The 20,499-nt window shown below is 30.8% G+C and overlaps 1 protein-coding gene across 5 annotated transcripts; it reads right to left on the bottom strand.

Moving 5' to 3' along the window:
• Nucleotides 1-45: 45 nt before the first annotated feature.
• Nucleotides 46-19,579, bottom strand: LOC119605390 (kinesin-related protein 4-like). Of its 5 annotated transcripts, none has more exons than XM_037958463.1 (8): nucleotides 19,056-19,579; nucleotides 18,283-18,997; nucleotides 18,064-18,216; nucleotides 10,344-10,496; nucleotides 4,594-8,840; nucleotides 4,235-4,519; nucleotides 3,705-4,148; nucleotides 46-1,343 (listed from the first exon to the last, which is right to left on the bottom strand). In XM_037958463.1, the coding sequence occupies exons 5-8, from the start codon at nucleotides 8,521-8,523 to the stop codon at nucleotides 351-353; spliced, it is 5,652 nt and encodes a 1,883-aa protein (XP_037814391.1). In that variant the 5' UTR covers nucleotides 8,524-8,840; nucleotides 10,344-10,496; nucleotides 18,064-18,216; nucleotides 18,283-18,997; nucleotides 19,056-19,579; the 3' UTR covers nucleotides 46-350. The 5 variants fall into 5 exon arrangements, with proteins under 5 accessions (XP_037814391.1, XP_037814392.1, XP_037814393.1 ...); XM_037958464.1 differs by having other exon boundaries at nucleotides 18,064-18,188; nucleotides 18,430-18,997; XM_037958465.1 differs by having other exon boundaries at nucleotides 18,064-18,188; nucleotides 18,447-18,997.
• Nucleotides 19,580-20,499: the final 920 nt, after the last annotated feature.

The following is a 20,499-nucleotide window of genomic DNA, read 5'->3' as shown; positions in this document are numbered from 1 at the left end:
TTCCTTAAGAAAAAGAACGAATTGTTTAATATTTATATTTATTAATATTTTGTATTTATTGCACATTTATTAACAATTAATTAATGTAAAATTTATCTTAACATTATAAATAATTTTCTTAAAATACAAAAAATTTTGAAGAATTGCAATTTTGGTTCGAAAGTTCCTATTTTTTTAACAACAGAAAAAGAAGGCTTTCAAACCAATTACTAATAGATTAGAGACCAAAGTATAGACAAGACTATAGACTACTTATAGACCATAAATTTACTAACTTCAGACCGGATTATGGGTCAGTTTACAAGTCAAACTATAGTTTAAAAAACCGATAAATCTCCCCTTTAATCGTCTTACGTCGGATGATATTTCTTTTTATGTTTATACAGACCCGCATATTGGGCAAATTTCATTTTACAAATCCCACATTCAAAACGTTTCGTATCATTGTGCAGCATCATGTGAGCATAATACGAAGAACCCACTACAAATGTTTTTCCACAAATGGGACACACTTTATCTCTAATATTTAAATGTCTCCTTTCGTGGCGGTTCTTTTCAAAGCCCGTAAAAAATCGTTTAGGACAATAATCACATTGATAGTCTTTTCGATCTAAATGTCTCTTAACATGTTGATTCAGTTTACTAGCACTAACAAAAGACATGCCACATTTTTCACAAGTATAAGGGCATTCTTTGGTGTGGGACCTAATATGCACTTTGAGTGGATGGGAGGCAAAAAACTTCTTCGGACACATGGGACATTCATAGTTGCGTACGCCCTCATGACGTCTAACATGATGCACTAGATTACTGCGGGTACTAAACTTAATGCCGCAGATGTGGCAAATATTTTGTAAATTTTTATCTACACCCGGTTCCAGAGGTAACAGGGTTAGAGGAGCTGGTTTCTCTTTAATTGACTTTTCATGTTCCCTCTTTATGTGCTGATTATAATCGGTTAATTTTTTAAATTCCTTTCCGCATTTCTCACATATAAAGGGATCTATGTGGGGATCGAGAAACTTGAAAGCTTCATAAAACTCCAAATCGGTTGTAAAAGTTTGTTGATTCTTTTCACATTTCAAGCGTTGCTTTTTCGCTGTTCTATACTGGGCCCGTAGTTCTATAAGACGATTTTTTAAACGTTCTGTTGTCAGTTGGAGATTGTATTCCTCTTGCAAACGATTGCACATTAGTTCGATGAGCCGCTGTTTGCTGGAACGTTTACTATAATCGGGATGTTTTATGTTCCACAGTTGGGGTAGGGTTTCGTAGATTTTAATGATTTTGAAATTGTTATCACGATGATGGACACTGCGCTGTAGTTCGTCATGGACAACGAGCTGTTAAAACATTAAAGAAATTTTGTTAAATAAACCTGTTTCTTTTAAATTTTAGAACTATTTTCCAGAATATAGACTAGACAATAGACTAGACTATAGACTAGACTAAAGACTAGACTAAAGACTAGACTAAAGACTAGACTATAGACTAGGCTATAGACTAGACTATAGACTAGGCTATAGACTAGGCTATAGACTAGACTATAGACTTGACTATAGCCTAGACTATAGACTAGACTACAGACTAGACTATAGACTAGACTAACGACTAGACTAAAGACTAGACTAAAGACTAGACTAAAGACTAGACTAAAGACTAGACTAAAGACTAGACTAAAGACTAGACTATAGACTAGACTATAGACTAGACTATAGACTAGACTATAGACTAGACTATAGACTAGACTATAGACTAGACTATAGACTAGACTATAGACTAGACTATAGACTAGACTATAGACTAGACTATAGACTAGACTATAGACTAGACTATAGACTAGACTATAGACTAGACTATAGACTAGACTATAGACTAGACTATAGACTAGACTATAGACTAGACTATAGACTAGACTATAGACTAGACTATAGACTAGACTATAGACTAGACTATAGACTAGACTATAGACTAGACTATAGACTAGACTATAGACTAGACTACTAGACTAGACTATAGACTAGGACTATAGACTAGACTATAGACTAGACTATAGACTAGACTATAGACTAGACTATAGACTAGACTATAGACTAGACTATAGACTAGACTATAGACTAGACTATAGACTAGACTATAGACTAGACTATAGACTAGACTATAGACTAGACTATAGACTAGACTATAGACTAGACTATAGACTAGACTATAGACTAGACTATAGACTAGACTATAGACTAGACTATAGACTAGACTATAGACTAGACTATAGACTAGACTATAGACTAGACTATAGACTAGACTATAGACTAGACTATAGACTAGACTATAGACTAGACTATAGACTAGAATAGACGACTATAGACTAGACTATAGACTAGACTATAGACTAGACTATAGACTAGACTATAGACTAGACTATAGACTAGACTATAGACTAGACTATAGACTAGACTATAGACTAGACTATAGACTAGACTATAGACTAGACTATAGACTAGACTATAGACTAGACTATAGACTAGACTATAGAATAGACTATAGAATAGACTATAGAATAGACTATAGACTAGACTATAGACTAGACTATAGACTAGGACTATAGACTAGACTATAGACTAGACTATAGACTAGACTATAGACTAGACTATAGACTAGACTATAGACTAGACTATAGACTAGACTATAGACTAGACTATAGACTAGACTAGACTATAGACTAGACTATAGACTAGACTAGACTATAGACTAGACTATAGACTAGACTATAGACTAGACTATAGACTAGACTATAGACTAGACTATAGACTAGACTATAGACTAGACTATAGACTAGACTATAGACTAGACTATAGACTAGACTATAGACTAGACTATAGACTAGACTATAGACTAGACTATAGACTAGACTATAGACTAGACTATAGACTAGACTATAGACTAGACTATAGACTAGACTATAGACTAGACTATAGACTAGACTATAGACTAGAACTATAGACTAGACTATAGACTAGACTATAGACTAGACTTAGACTAGACTATAGACTAGACTATAGACTAGACTATAGACTAGACTATAGACTAGACTATAGACTATAGACTACTATAGACTAGACTATAGACTAGACTATAGACTAGACTATAGACTAGACTATAGACTAGACTATAGGCAAGACTAGACTATAGACTAGACTATAGACAAGACTAGACTATAGACTAGACTATAGACTAGACTATAGACTAGACTATAGACTAGACTATAGACTAGATTAGAATTTACTATAGACTAGACTTTACTATAGACTGGACTTTACTATAGACTAGACTAGACTATAGACTAGACTTTAGACTAGACTATAGACTAGACTAGACTATAGACTAGACTAGACTAGACTAGACTATAGACTAGACTAGACTAGACTATAGACTAGACTAGACTATAGACTAGACTAGACTATAGACTAGACTAGACTAGACTATAGACTAGACTAGACTATAGACTATAGACTAGACTAGACTATAGACTAGACTAGACTATAGACTAGACTAGACTAGACTAGACTAGACTATAGACTAGTCTTTAGACTAGACTTTAGACTATAGACTAGACTTTAGACTAGACTATATACTAGTCCATAGACTGGACTATAGATAGACTATATAGTCTACAAATTTATAAAGATTTTGTATAATTCACTTACCACATCATCCAAAAACTTGAAATCCTCATAGAAAGCCCACTTATTCTCCAATTCCTCATAGTTCTCCTGTTCCGTTATCAATTTCTTATAGTATTTGGCATAATCCGTCAACTTGCGATGCAAAGTACGCCAAGAGAACTGTTTACCCACTGCTACGCTAAATTCTTTAGTAAGTTGACACCAGGCCTGACGTCTTAGGTTACGTGAATTATAATCCAAATGATTTGGATTCCAAATCTGAGGATATTTACGATATAAAGCAATCATTTTACGGATTTCCTGATCGGGCAGGGGTAGGGTGGATATATCCCCTGAGGAGTGCAGCTCATTATCAGAATCGTTGGAGTTTGGATTGAGAATTTCGTAAGGCGGTGAGTTTAAGTTGAGATCGAGAGAAAAGTCATTACATGGAACATTAACCACTAGGGGAGAGGGTAAGGAGGACTGAAAAGGGAGGGAGATATTTTATTTTCTTTACAAAAAAAATCTCAGTAATATATCGAATATTGTTGAAAATGTTAAATACTTACAGTTTCCGTGGATTCTAGCTGTATTTCCTGAGATCCTGATAACATTTCTTCAGCATTTGTTACTGTACTGGAAACCTCAAAAGATTGATCTTTTACCTTCAAGGTTTCATTGCAAACTATAGGATTTCCTACTTCAAAAATATCAGAGGCTATAGGTTCCATGATTATAATATTATTATCGCTTAAATCCTCTATTGCAATATCCATTACTTCAGAAGATATAGTTTCTTCTATGTTATCACCATTTGAACTCAACTCTTCTGAATTGGTAACCGAGTTTATGTACTGTTAAGTTTTTTTTTAGAATCAAAAAGGCATTATTAAAGTTTTTAGAGTTAAAATAGACGTCTGAGACTTACCTGATCCAAAGATTTTTGAGAAAAACTACTCTCATTGCTAACATTTTCCATTATTTCCTCCATGAGTTGATTTTCCAGATTTAAAGAATCTACAAAGGATGCGGCGGGGGTGGGCGGAGGAAATATAATAACTTCCTGGATTGTGGGTGCAGTATCCAGGTTTACAGTAGTGACAGGTTCCTCATTAGGTAATGGGCTAGTGGACAGGGGAGTAAAAGTTTGTAAAACATCTGAAGAAATTTCTAATTCCAACGAAGCAGGAGAATTTTCTGATTCTAATATATCCCCCAAATTTTTTACAATCTTGTCTTTTTCCTTCTCATCGTCTTCCCGCTCACTTTCACAGTCCTCCTGCAGTACATCACCATGATTTTCCTCTTCCAAATGCTCACGGAATCGTGATAAATTCTCAAATATTCTACCACATATGCGACACCTAAAAGGTTCGATGTGCTGGTGTAAAAATTTCATTCTCTCATAATGGCAAAAGTTGGACTCGAAGGGTGTTTGCTCTACTTGAGCATTAAGGAAGCGTATTTTCTCTAAACGATAACATTTCCTAAGAGAACGTATGCGTTTCTGAACCGCCTGGGAGGATAAGTGTAAACCTGATAATTTCAAAGACTGGCTAATGTTCTCAAAAGCCTCGGCTCGCTCTTTGCTTTGGCGCACTTTATAAGAGTTGATGTGCCAGAGTAGAGGAAATAGTTGATAAATTTTCAAGATCTTCTCATTTTGTTGCTCCAGCAACTCAGTTCTCTTTTGCAGAGACTCTTGCTGCTCCAGGAATTGCATTTGTTCATAGTGGGGGAATTTGGTAAACTCATCTAGTTCTCCCTCTAAAGCAAGACGTTCTCTTTCTTGTACATATCTTTGACAAAGAGTGCCCAAACGTATGCGTACTTCAGCAGTTGTGAATTTACGTTGACAAATTGCATTCCATTGATCGGTGATCTGTTGCCAGGATTTGCGACAAAGTTCAGGTTCACAGAATTCCGGATGGGCTTGTTCCCAGAGGCGGGGATGTTCCTGATAGAGTTTGATTAAATGTTCAATATGATGTTTGTTTAGTTGCTCTCTCTTGGGTCCACAGAATTCAAAATGTTCGTCCTCAGTTTTGGGGGAGAAAGGAGACAAGGGTGTAGGCGAAGAGTTGTCTTTACTGGAAGCGTAGTCTGGTGAAGAATTAAAGGAATTAAGAGAGCAGGTGTCGGTTATATCCATGGAAGTAGGACTAACTGAAACTTTAGTTTTAACATTTTCATTCTTAAAAAATTGGGTTACCAAAGTCTGTTTTGCAGTTTTATTAACTCCTTCCTTTACAGAGTTGTTAGAAGATATCTCCTCTGAAATGTCAGATGTTTCGCTGGAACTTTCTCTTCTTGTTCTCTTGTTGGGCGTAAGATCTTCATTTAATGTTGTTAGTCTTCTTTTACTTGATCGGTATCCATGTCTGGTGGGTTTTTTAAGCGGCTCCTTAGTTTGTTTTAGAGCTTCAAAGGAACTTAAATCTAACTCCTCTAATTCACTTTCATAATTTTGAAGTTTTCTCTTAGTTTCTCTAGAACAATCTGAACTACTCTCTTCAATACTCAAATCACTTTGCGTGAACAGTTGCTCGTGGTTTAATTTCATTTTAGATTTTCTAGTTCTTGTGACATTTGTTTTCGGAAATCGGGAAGATTTTGTATAATTTTCAAAACTCTCTTGAAGCTTAATTACTTTCTTATACAAATCACGTAATCCTCTTTCTCCTTGTTCCTCTTCTGAAAACTCTCTGGAACAATTTCTTAAATTTCTTTTGCTCGATCTAGTTTTGCAAGATTTTTGTGTTACATTTTGTGTAATTTTATCTAATTTTGTAAATTTTTGTAAAAATTCTCTTTCATTTCTGTCTCTGCTAATAGATTCCACCTGTTTCAATTCGTGTCGTTCCTCTTTTCTTAATTTCTCTTGATTTCCTATAAGTTTTCTCTTGTATCTTGTACTATGTCCGATTTCTTCGAATTTTTTATGGTTTCTTCTTGGTTTTGCTTTCTTTTCTTGTAATTCTTGTAAATATTTCAAATTTTTTCTTAAATTTATAGAAAAATTTCGTATATTTTTAAAATTATCTTGAGTATTTTTAAAGGAATTATCGAAAAATGTTAATTTGTTAGAATTTGTACTGTATTTGAGATCATTTGCTTTAGTTGAAGTTTCGCTTTCATTTTCACTAGTTATTGTATCATTTTCACTTATTACTGTTTCAATTTCACTTGTTTCTGTTTCATTTTCTATTAGTTTATGCGAGTTTGTGAGTTTTCTTACATTTTCTTTGAAATCTTTTGATTTTATTGAATTTTCTTTAAAATTTTTTTGAGAATTTTTATTGTTTCCCTCATTTTTTATTGCTGTTTCATTCTCACTTGTTTCTATTAATTTTTCTTTTAATTCCTCTAAAGCTCTAGATTTTCTTATATTTTCTTTAAAATTTCTTATACATTTTTTAATTTTTCCATTTTCACTTTTTTCTGTTTCATTTTCACTTGTTACTGTTTCATTTTCAATTGTTTCTGTTTCATAATCTCTTAGTTTTCTTAATTCTTTGTAATTTTCTTTTAAATCTTTTCGGTTTATTAAATTTTCTGTAAAATTCCTTAAAGATTTTTTAGTTTTTCTATTTGTTTTAAAGTTTTCAATAACAATTGTTTCATTTTCACTAATTCCGGCGTCATTTTCTATTGGTTTCTTTGATTTTCTGCTAATTTTTTTAACATTTTTTATTTTTGTTACATTTTCTTTTAAATTTCTTTTAGATTCTATAATCTCAATGTTTCCGAGTTCATTTGTTTCATTTTCACTTATTCCTATTGCTGTTTCTTTAATTTCTTTCAATTCATTCGTTGATTCTTTATTTTCTTTGACATTTCTTTTAGATTTTCTAGTTCTCTTACAAATTTTTAAAGAATTTTGTAATTTTTGCAAATTTTTTAAAACATCTGTTTCATTTTCATTTGTTTCACTTTCAAATTTTGTTATTTCCGTTTCATTTTCACCTAGATTTATTTCGTTAATCGTAAATTCTTGATATTTTTCTTCACTTGTTTCATTTCCACTTAATTCCTCTAAATTTTCTTCAATTTCTTTTATATTCTTTAAAATTCTTCTAGAATTTTTAAATTTGTTTGTTACTTTCTCAACATTATCATTTTCTTTTGCAACATTTGTTTCTTTTACATTTAGTTCTCTTTTACTCTCTGTTATTTTTGGTAAATTTCCATAGTCTCTCTCTTTTTCTGCTAATTCATTAGCAAGATCTTTTTGTTTACATTTTCTTTCGTTCAATGTTTTGTTTATATTAAAATTTGACCTTTGCTCGCTCTCAGTTACAGCTGCTAACACCTCTGCTACCTGTTTGTTTACTTCGTTTAAACATTCTTCTGCGGCATTAAGATCTTCTCTAATTTGTATAGAATCTTCATTAGGGCAATTGTTGTTTTCTTGTTCTATTAATACCTGTTCAAACGGTTCTAGAATTTCTTCTTTGTTGTTTATTGGATCAACGTTTAACACTCTTTCATTTTGTTGAAAATTATCGTCTGACTCAAATAAACAGCCACTATCTTCAGTGGTAAATGATAAGGCTTGATCATCATTATGATCTTCATAATTAAAAAATTGATCTTCTTCATCATCGTCATCTGTATTGTGAAGGTCTTCGTTAGGCTCCTTATCTATTTCAAGATCCTGCTGCCAATCTGTATGCCATATCTCCATGTGTTGTGGAAATTCTGAGAGTGGACATAACGGATGATCGTCACAGAGTTTACATTCTACCGCATAAGATTCTCCAGCACATTGCCAAGTAAAAACTTCACCACATTTTAAATGTTCTATATGATCATTAGGCCTATCATCTATATTACTTTGTATTAGAACACTTTCCATAGTGATTCTTCAAAAAAAATCTCTTATTTAAAAATTTTCTTTTCTTTTGTAGATCACTGGGTCATGATCGGTACATTTTTTTCTTTCACGTAATGTTTACTTAGTAGTAAAATCTTCTTAAATGTTTAATTTTTCTTTGACAGACTTCTTATGAAATTGTCTACACTTCTTTTTTTTTGAAATTACCACGATCACACACACACACAGTTGTACAATAACAAATCTTTGACTAAATAAATTATGGCTTGATCGTTTTAAGCGTTGATGTTTGGTATCTATCTGTTAGTGACGTCTTCGGCATGGCGCTCAGTTAACAACTAAAAGGTAAGACAGGTATAATGATTGGATGGTCAACAAAGACAGGCAGCAGAAAGAGCAGCATTTGCGACAGCGGCAGCAGCTTAAAGAAGTTGAATGAACGCTAAGTGTAGTGTTAATCACTTGAGCGGGTTTTTTATTTATTTGAGAGATTAAAACGCCAATAATTTCGAATAAACAGAACTAGAACAGAACTGAACTAGAACAGAACTAGAACAGAACTAGAACAGAACTAGAACAGAACTAGAACAGAACTAGAACAGAACTAGAACTAGAACTGTACTGGAAATGAACTAGAACTGAACTAGAACTGAACTAGAACTGAACTAGAACTGAACTAGAACTGAACTAGAACTGAACTAGAACTGAACTAGAACTGAACTAGAACTGAACTAGAACTGAACTAGAACTGAACTAGAAACTGAACTAGAACTGAACTAGAACTGAACTAGAACTGAACTAGAACTGAACTAGAACTGAACTAGAACTAAACTAGAACTGAACTAGAATTGAACTAGAACTGAACTAGAACTGAACTAGAACTGAACTAGAACTGAACTAGAACTGAACTAGAACTGAACTAGAACTGAACTAGAACTGAACTAGAACTGAACTAGAACTGAACTTAAAGTGAACTAGAACTGAACTAAATGTGAACTAGAACTGAACTAGAATGAACTAGAACTGAACTAGAACTGAACTAGAACTACTAGAACTGAACTAGAATTGAACTAGAACTGAACTAGAACTGAACTAGAATCTGAACTGAACTAGAACTGAACTAGAACTGAACTAGAACTGAACTAGAACTGAACTAGAACTGAACTAGAACTGAACTAGAACTGAACTAGAACTGAACTAGAACTGAACTAGAACTGAACTAGAACTGAACTAGAACTGAACTAGAACTGAACTAGAACTGAACTAGAACTGAACTAGAACTGAACTAGAACTGAACTAGAACTGAACTAGAACTGAACTAGAACTGAACTAGAACTGAACTAGAACTGAACTAGAACTGAACTAGAACTGAACTAGAACTGAACTAGAACTGAACTAGAACTGAACTAGAACTGAACTAGAACTGAACTAGAACTGAACTAGAACTGAACTAGAACTGAACTAGAACTGAACTAGAACTGAACAAGAACTGAACTAGAACTGAACTAGAACTGAACTAGAACTGAACTAGAACTGAACTAGAACTGAACTAGAACTGAACTAGAACTGAACTAGAACTGAACTAGAACTGAACTAGAACTGATATAGAACTGAACTAGAACTGAACTAGAACTGAACTAACTGAACTAGAACTGAACTAGAACTGAACTACTGAACTAGAACTGAACTAGAACTGAAATAGAACTGAACTAGAACTGAACTAGAACTGAACTCGATTTTTAGAAAATTATTTTTATATTGGTGCTTTTTTCCCTCATTTCCATTTTCTTTGGCCGCTATTATGTTAACACTGTTAGGTTTAATAATTCACATAAACAAACCTGTATCTTTAGAATGCCAAGAAAAAAGAGGTGTATTTGCCAAGTCAAAAAGCAAAAACAATATATAGAAGACAACAACAAACAAATAATAGTTGTGTTTTTAAACAATAAATCAAAGAATGTTGCTAATTTTCTTATTAATAAAGATTTTGTCTAAAAAAGTAACAGGAAATATGGATAAATAAATAGTTTAGTTTAAAGCATAGTTAAGCTTTAAGAAGCAAATAAATTAAAATGTTTAATTAATAATTTTTATAAAAAATACAAGTTGTATTTAAGATTTATTTAATAAATCAGGCTTAATAGTTGATTGTTTATGTGAGATAAGTAAAGTAATGCTTAAAAGATAAATAAAAAGGAGTTTAAGTAAAGAGTAAGTTAATAATTTGTTAGCTTTTTTGTTAAATAAATATTATTTATATTAATTGTATGTATTTAAGTTAGAATATGGATTAAAATTAGTTTGAACTTAAAATTTCTTTTGTTAAAATTCATTTTAACTTTTCTACTGTTATTATACTTAACATTACATCAGGCATGGAAAATTGAAATTTTGAATATTTATACGAAAATAGTACTTTTGAAGTTTTAAATACTAAATTAATTTTCCACTAGACTACAGACTAGACTAGAATATAGACTAGACTAGAATAGACTATAAACTAGACTGTAGACTAGACTATAGACTAGACTATAGACTAGACTATAGACTATACTATAGACTAGACTATAGACTAGACTATAGACTAGACTATAGACTAGACTATAGACTAGACTATAGACTAGACTATAGACTAGACTATAGACTAGACTATAGACTAGACTATAGACTAGACTATAGACTAGACTATAGACTAGACTATAGACTAGACTATAGACTAGACTATAGACTAGACTATAGACTAGACTATAGACTAGACTATAGACTAGACTGTAGACTAGACTATAGACTAGACTATAGACTAGACTATAGACTAGACTATAGACTAGACTATAGACTAGACTATAGACTAGACTGTAGACTAGACTATAGACTAGACTATAGACTAGACTATAGACTAGACTACAGACTAGACTATAGACTAGACTATAGACTAGACTATAGACTAGACTATAGACTAGACTATAGACTAGACTATAGACTAGACTATAGACTAGACTATAGACTAGACTATAGACTAGACTATAGACTAGACTATAGACTAGACTATAGACTAGACTATAGACTAGACTATAGACTAGACTATAGACTAGACTATAGACTAGACTATAGACTAGACTATAGACTAGACTATAGACTAGACTATAGACTAGACTATAGACTAGACTATAGACTATAGAAGACTATAGACTAGACTATAGACTAGACTATAGACTAGACTATAGACTAGACTATAGACTAGACTATAGACTAGACTATAGACTAGACTATAGACTAGACTATAGACTAGACTATAGACTAGACTATAGACTAGACTATAGACTAGACTATAGACTAGACTATAGACTAGACTATAGACTAGACTATAGACTAGACTATAGACTAGACTATAGACTAGACTATAGACTAGACTATAGAGTAGACTATAGACTAGACTATAGACTAGACTATATACTAGACTATAGACTAGATTATAGACTAGACTATAGACTAGACTATAGACTAGACTATGGACTAGACTATAGACTAGACTATAGACTAGACTATAGACTAGACTATAGACTAGACTATAGACTAGACTAGACTATAGACTAGACTATAGACTAGACTATAGACTAGACTATAGATTCGACTGTAGACTAGACTATGGAATAGACTATAGACTAGACTATAGACTAGACTATAGACTAGACTATAGACTAGACTATAGACTAGACTATAGACTAGACTATAGACTAGACTATAGACTGGACTATAGACTAGACTATAGACTAGACTATAGACTAGACTATAGACTAGACTATAGACTAGACTATAGACTAGATTATATACTAGATTATAGACTAGACTATAGACTAGACTATAGACTAGACTATAGACTAGACTATAGACTAGACTATAGACTAGACTATAGACTAGACTATAGACTAGACTATAGACTAGACTATAGACTAGACTATAGACTAGACTATAGACTAGACTAAGACTAGACTATAGACTAGACTATAGACTAGACTATAGACTAGACTATAGACTAGACTATAGACTAGACTATAGACTAGACTATAGACTAGACTATAGACTAGACTATAGACTAGACTATAGACTAGACTATAGACTAGACTATAGACTAGACTATAGACTAGACTATAGACTAGACTATAGACTAGACTATAGACTAGACTATAGACTAGACTATAGACTAGACTATAGACTAGACTATAGACTAGACTATAGACTAGACTATAGACTAGACTATAGACTAGACTATAGACTAGACTATAGACTAGACTATAGACTAGACTATAGACTAGACTATAGACTAGACTATAGACTAGACTATAGACTAGACTATAGACTAGACTATAGACTAGACTATAGACTAGACTATAGACTAGACTATAGACTAGACTATAGACTAGGACTATAGACTAGACTATAGACTAGACTATAGGACTAGACTATAGACTAGACTATAGACTAGACTATAGACTAGACTATAGACTAGACTATAGACTAGACTATAGACTAGACTATAGACTAGACTAATGACTAGACTATAGACTAGACTATAGACTAGACTATAGACCTAGACTATTAGACTAGACTATAGACTAGCCTATAGACTAGACTATAGACTACTATAGACTAGACTATAGACTAGACTATAGACTAGACTATAGACTAGACTATAGACTAGACTATAGACTAGACTATAGACTAGACTATAGACTAGACTATAGACTAGACTAGACTAGACTAGACTATGGAATAGACTATGGAATAGACTATAGACTAGACTAACCTATAGACTATAGACAAGACTAACCTATAGACTAGACTATAGTTTACACATTCATGCATACCCAACTCTGTTTCTTTAACTTTTTTCATTATTTTTCATACATTTTCCCTTAAGACTTATTTCAAACAATTTTTTCTTTCCAAATTCTCCCAATACCCACTTTGATTAGCGCTTTTTCATTACTTAACAAAACGAAATTTTCTAATACTTTTCTCACTAATTTCTAAAACTTTTTCCATAAATATTTTTATATAATGATATAAATTAACATTTGTTTAATATTATACAACAAAATTATTTTATTATTAACAATTAATTAATGTTTTAGCTTAATTTAAACAATATCACTAACCCTAAACAACCAAACACTTTAGAAATAATAAGAAAACTAATGAAAGGGAACAATAACAAAAAAGTATTTATCACTTGTTGCAGTTGTTGTTATTGTTATTAGACATTTGCTCTTTAAATGGAGTACTAATAATAACAATAACAACAACAATGACAATTTCTATAACCATTTGTTGCTTTAGTTTTTTCCATTCCTCTTTAGTTGCTATAAATTTCTAAAGTGTTCGGTTGTTTATTGCTAATAGTCCTGTTTCGATTAATCTAAAGCGTTAATTAATTGTTAATATTTACATATGTTTGTTGCATATTGTTTATTAATACCGTTATGAAAAAATGTTTATAAAAATTGTTAAATTATTAGTTTAAAAAAGTATTTTAAAATTTGCCAAAAACCCAATGCAATTTTCTTAGGCCGAGCGCCGGTCGCTTGTTTTCTTTTGTCTTGCCATTCGTTTTGTTAAGTGATGAGAAAGTGTTAATCATAGAGGGTGGTGGGAGAATTTGGAAAGAAACAAATTGTTTGAAAAAAAGTCTGAGGCGAAAAAGTGTAAAAAATGATGAAAAAAAGTTAAAGAAAAAGAGTTGGTGGATAAGCAAGTATGTAAATATGTATGCGATGCCAAATGGAAATATTGTTTTTGTATGCAAGGAAATACAAACGGGAGAATATCATTATTAAAACAACAAAAGAAAAAGGTTAGTGATTTGTAATAACAAGAATAATTTGTTTTTGATTCTTTATTATATTAGCTATGGTCTAGGCTATAGACTAGACTGAATTTACCATGTCTGTTTTCCATTGTACTTTTGCAATGTTTTATTATTTACCTTTTCAATGTAGATCTACTTAACATTGTTTACATTGCATTTGTTCACTGTTAATATGCCAGCTGTTGTGTACGAACTGTTATACTGTTATTTTGTAAAAGTAATTTTTTTGTTTTGGTGTTAATTTAGTTTTAGTAAGTTTTTGTTATTGTTTTTTCATAATACCGTTAATTGTTTAACAGGTTGTTGTTATTATTACATAGTACATACTGCAAGTACCTGTTTCTGTTACTTTATGTATGTGTGATTGTTTCTCTTTGTTTTGAACTCTGAGAGTTGAGATAAGTTTATGAGTGAAATGGTGTTAGAATGTTGTTTACATTGGTGTTTTTGCTTTTTTGGATTAATAGTAATCACTTCTATTGAAAGCACGTTTAATAATGTTGTTATTGTTCGAATTTACTCATTTGATTTAGGGAATTGTTATTGTTTTTGTGGAATTTGTTAAATTTGTTTTGAGTAAATTTATGATTGTGAGGGTAACAATACAAATTATACCGTAATTATACAGTGAGAAAAACGTGGTGTAGTATTTTGAAATGTAAACAATTGGAATTTTTATTGCTTCTAGATTAATTGGCGAGGTAATTAAAGAAAAAAAAATAACATGTTTTTTCTTTAGAAAAAATGTCAAATTTTTTAAGAACAATTAATTGCAAATTAAAAATATTTAATTAATATAGGAAAAATATCATATTTACAATACTTTAGCGGCTTGGTTAAATAATTAATGAATAACAGTGACAAATGTTTAATTAGTTGGTAAAATTATTATTATTACCTATTATTTTTAAATAAATTTAATTTGTTAAAATTTTCTAAAGAAATTTTAATAAATATGGGATTTTAAACAAATTTTCAAAATATTTGGGTTCAAGCTTAAGAGATTTTAAAATGAATCGGATTTCTAGTTCTTTTCTAGATCTGTTTTAATTCTGTTTTAGTTCTGTTTTAGTTCTGTTTTAGTTCTGTTCTAGTTCCGTTATAGTTCTGTTCTAGTTCTGTTCTAGTTCTGTTCTAGTTCTGTTCTAGTTCTGTTCTAGTTCTGTTCTAGTTCTGTTCTAGTTCTGTTTTAGTTCTGTTCTAGTTCTAGTTCTGTTCTAGTTCTGTTCTAGTTCTGTTCTAGTTCTGTTCTAGTTCTGTTCTAGTTCTGTTCTAGTTCTGTTCTAGTTCTGTTCTAGTTCTGTTCTAGTTCTGTTCTAGTTCTAGTTCTGTTCTAGTTCTGAGTTCTGTTCTAGTTCTGTTCTGTTCTAGTTTGTTCTAGTTCTGTTCTAGTTCTGTTCTAGTTCTGTTTTAGTTCTGTTTTAGTTCTGTTTTAGTTCTGTTTTAGTTCTGTTTTAGTTTGTTCTAGTTCTGTTCTAGTTCTGTTCTAGTTCTGTTCTAGTTCTGTTCTAGTTCTGTTCTAGTTCTGTTCTAGTTCTGTTCTAGTTCTGTTCTAGTTCTGTTCTAGTTCTGTTCTAGTTCTGTTCTAGTTCTGTTTTAGTTCTGTTCTAGTTCTGTTTTAGTTCTGTTTTAGTTCTGTTCTAGTTCTGTTCTAGTTCTGTTCTAGTTCTGTTTTAGTTCTGTTCTAGTTCTGTTCTAGTTCTGTTCTAGTTCTGTTCTAGTTCTGTTCTAGTTCTAGTTCTGTTCTAGTTCTGTTCTAGTTCTGTTCTAGTTCTGTTCTAGTTCTGTTCTAGTTCTGTTCTAGTTCTGTTCTAGTTCTTCTAGTTCTGTTCTAGTTCTGTTCTAGTTCTGTTCTAGTTCTGTTCTAGTTCTGTTCTAGTTCTGTTCTATTCTGTTCTAGTTCTGTTCTAGTTCTGTTCTAGTTCTGTTCTAGTTCTGTTCTAGTTCTGTTCTAGTTCTGTTCTAGTTCTGTTCTAGTTCTAGTTCTGTTCTAGTTCTGTTCTAGTTAAAAATAAATCGATTTACAAACAACTTTTAATTAAGATAAAAACATTTTTAAAATAAATCTCATTTTTTAAGAACAATAAAATACAAATAAAAAATATTTAATTAAAATAAAATAATATATTACATTTTATTTACTTTGACAGTTAGATAAATCAATAAAAATGTCACTAGCAAATGTTAATTTTGTTTTTTGCTTTTTTTTAATTCCATAGTGAATAATGCTGATTTTTGAGAATTTCAAAAACTGTGTTTTTGAAATGACGCATCATAATTTGAAAAGTAAATTTAATTTAATAAAGACAAAATAATGGCGCCATTTTGTCTGTTCTTGATAATTTTTGATGAATAATGTGAAATTTGTGAAGAAAACGTGATACGCGATTATAATAGTCAATGAAACATTTAAAATTTATAAGAAATTTTTAAAAAATAAAAGTTTATTACAGTCTAGATAAAGAGTCATATTTTTTAATCGATTGTGCACAAAATTCTTATTAATCTTATAATTAATTTATAAATTTATTATTAAATATTAAAAATATATTTTCTTTCAATATAACAAAAAATATTATTAATATAACCAATATGAAAATTATATAAACATTTTATAAAATAACTCCTCTTTTTATTAAAAAAAAATATAAAAAGTATCAATTGTTTATATTTAAAGAAATTTAAAATCCACCCACGATATCATTTCTAATGAGTATAAATTCATTCCACGCATCTTGTCAAACACTCATCACTTCTCAAAATATTACCGCAACATAGCATGTTACGCGTAGATTCATTTCAACGATTTGAAACTAAACTGTAAAATCTAGCGTCGGCGGCATGCTGGTGTTCCATCGACTAGCTCTGTCGGCTGTGGTGTGGTTCTTACACCAAATTTTACAATAACGTGTAAACATAGAAAAATGTCTCATGCCATTTAATAAATACCACAAATTATTGAGCAATCATTACAAATATTCAACATTTTAATATAAATCCAATCTTTAAGAGAGACAAGATGTTAAGTCGCTCGAAGTGCATTTTTCCCACCCAAAATTACCTATGGTACTCCTATGGTAACCTACACACTTTTCATTTTACTAAGATTACCCCTTTTAGGTGAGAGTATCGAAGTTAAGTAGCCTTCATGTTAGTTAGTATAATTCCTCAATTGAAATAGACTTTTAGCAATTCATAGTAGATGAAATTTTATTCATTAAATATTAAACAAAATTGGAAAAATATATAGGTAGAAACTATTATGTATCTGAATATTCATAAAAAACTGACTTATATAAACAGTACATTATACCATTAAAAAATGTATGTAATAGAATCTTTAAGTTACATGAGTACAATTGTACGGAAATTATTAAAAAAAAAAAAATTATTACTTCATTGGGATTAAGTAAATTTTAATCTTAACTAGATCTTAAATATACTAAGCTATGCCCTAAAGGGTTAATTTTCCCTAAAGAAATAATTAGAATAGTCTTATCAAAAGCAAAAACAAAATATAATTTTAGCAAAAGAAATCATTAAAGGTTCTCTCTGTGAGGAATCAATAAAAGTTAATAAAAATAAATTCAAACAAAATAATTATGTTTTGTTGTTGCTTTTGTTTATACTAATAATAAAGAAGAAATATGCAAACATGTAAAATAAATAAATAATTACTTTTGATCACTCACCAAAGTTTAAAAATTTGTTGTTGTTGGGACTTACAACTTACATCATATATGTTTGAAGTTTTACTGGTTTGATGACGTAGAGGCCTCTCGAACATCTGCATCCAGTTGTTTTTATACTATTGGGGCTGGAGAAAAGTAATTTGTTGCATATTTCTAAGTAAATATTAAGAAGTATAACAGTTAATAATAAAAAATACGGGTTAACTTAATTATACATACCATACCAGACTTATTTACATTACTTATTGACTATAGCTAATTATAACTAAATACATGTATTGTTGTATGTGCATGATTTCAAATATGAGTTTTATATCAAATGTTATTAAGGAATTTTACTTTTAAAATGTAGTGTAATCAAATTACATCTAATATGCACGTACTACAAGCGGATTTCAAATAGGTATTATATAAGTTTTACTGGAAATAGATGATCTTATGAATTTGGGAAGAAATACAATATGTTCGTATAATTCAGACTCTGGTTTGGTGATTGAATTGAAGTACAGATTTAGTTGTAGAGAATTGTTTCAGTTGGTACGGTTAGTGTTAAATTATTTTGGTACCCTTTTTCCAAATTTCGATTTTATGACTTTGTGTGTTTTCCTCTGTATTCTTATATTTATTGTAGACTAAGCATATACCCATTCATTCATGACGTCATAATGCGTGTTTTGTCCAATTCTCAGTTTATTAAATGCGTAAATATCAACACAGTTCTGGTGGAAATTATACTTCCACTTTCTACTCATCTATCAGGGATAGTTTATTTAGAGTCAGGTATAATCTTGATCTTCTGAAGCTTTCTTTTAAATTAAATTTATACGAAGTTTTCAATTACTTTAAAAGATATATCGTGAAGACCATATCATTGGGAGCCTTAATAGGCTACGTGTCCACGTGTGTCCCTTAATTTTAGGTTAAGATCACTTCACTATACGGGATTTGTAATGTTAATTAAATCACATAAATAATCAGTAACAAAATATTACCTTCGGATAATTTTGGTTGATACTTCGGTTTAAATTATGGTTGGAAGACACTTAATTTGATCTTTGGAATAAAACTATATAACCTGATATTATTTTTGGACACTAAAAATTACTTATATCTTTGGTTTCGAATATTAATTAAGACACGTCTGGATGATGCAAGTTCAAAATGGTAAAAGAACGAGTTAATCTCGTGTAAAGTAAAAGAAAACTTCTCGATAATGTGAGTGTTTGCGTCAGTACATGTCAGAACAATTACTTTTACATCGGGTATTCAGAAGTATTCAGCATTACCAGTATTAAATTTCAATTAACCCTTAAGCTGTTATATGGTTAGCAAAGACAAAAACCAAAACACAACTGATGTAAACAATGTAATTTTCCGATATTGTTTAAGTAAAAGAGATGTAAATATACGTACAAAGTTTTGTTAAGTTGACAAAAATAATTTTCCTTATTAAAGTAAATAAAATGTAGAACAATTTTACTATATTGTCATTAAAAAAACAATACCATCACTAGTTTATAAAAATAAATACTTGAAAATGAAAATGTTCACGATTTATACCAAAAGTGTATAGAATCCCTAACAAGCAACAAAGAAACAGCAAATAATTCCAGGCCTTTTAAAGTCAAATTTAAATGATTAAAATCCTACAACAGCAACAACAAAAACATAAATAAATGTCTTGTAAAAACTACTCTCAATTGTTTGGAATATTTAGTTGCAATTACAGTTTACAACAACTTTATTAAATCACTCAACTTTTGCGCTCACAGTTGTTTAATACGAAAAATCAGGTACACAACTCTGAGTAATAATAACAACAACCACTTGTTATGAAGAAGCATAAAAACTAAAACAAAACTGCCCAACCTAAATAAACAGCTGAAACAAAAACAATATCCTGCTAATTAACAGAGAGGGAGATGGTATGAGATACTGGAAAAAATGTGACAATAACAAATAAAGGCAATGTTTGATAAAAACAGGAATCTCAATAAAAAACAATAACAATCCTCACGACAGGTGAAATGCAAACAAGTTAAGCAATAAAATGGAAAACTTAAAAGGAATTTTAACACAACAAACTCAAAAACGGAATTTAAATCTTATTCCTAAAGGTAGACTACAGACTAGACTATAGACTAGAGTATAGACTATAAACTAGACTATAGACTAGACTATTGACTAGACTATAGATTAGGACTATAGACTAGACTATAACTAGACTATAGACTAGACTATAGACTAGACTATAGACTATGCTATAGACTAGACTACAGACTAGACTATAGAATAGATTATAGACTAGACTATAGACTAGACTATAGACTAGACTATAGACTAGACTATAGACTAGACTATAGACTAACTATTAGACTAGACTATAGACTAGACTATAGACTAGACTATAGACTAGACTATAGAACTAGACTATAG

The sequence above is a fragment of the Lucilia sericata genome, unplaced genomic scaffold (assembly GCF_015586225.1).
Source record: "Lucilia sericata isolate MDLA Ls3-8-SP2 unplaced genomic scaffold, ASM1558622v1 Contig000481F_arrow, whole genome shotgun sequence".
In the NCBI taxonomy this organism is placed as follows: domain Eukaryota; kingdom Metazoa; phylum Arthropoda; class Insecta; order Diptera; family Calliphoridae; genus Lucilia; species Lucilia sericata.
This window is presented reverse-complemented; position numbering and strand designations above follow the sequence as displayed.

Coding starts and splice junctions, on each gene's coding strand:
- LOC119605390 (XM_037958462.1), bottom strand. CDS start 8,523: ATGGAAAGTGTTCTAATACAAAGTAATATAGATGATAGGCCTAATGAT. Junction 4,149..4,234: donor AGCTAGAATCCACGGAAACT/GTAAGTATTTAA, acceptor CTCCCTTTTCAG/TCCTCCTTACCCTCTCCCCT. Junction 1,344..3,704: donor TCAAGTTTTTGGATGATGTG/GTAAGTGAATTA, acceptor ATGTTTTAACAG/CTCGTTGTCCATGACGAACT.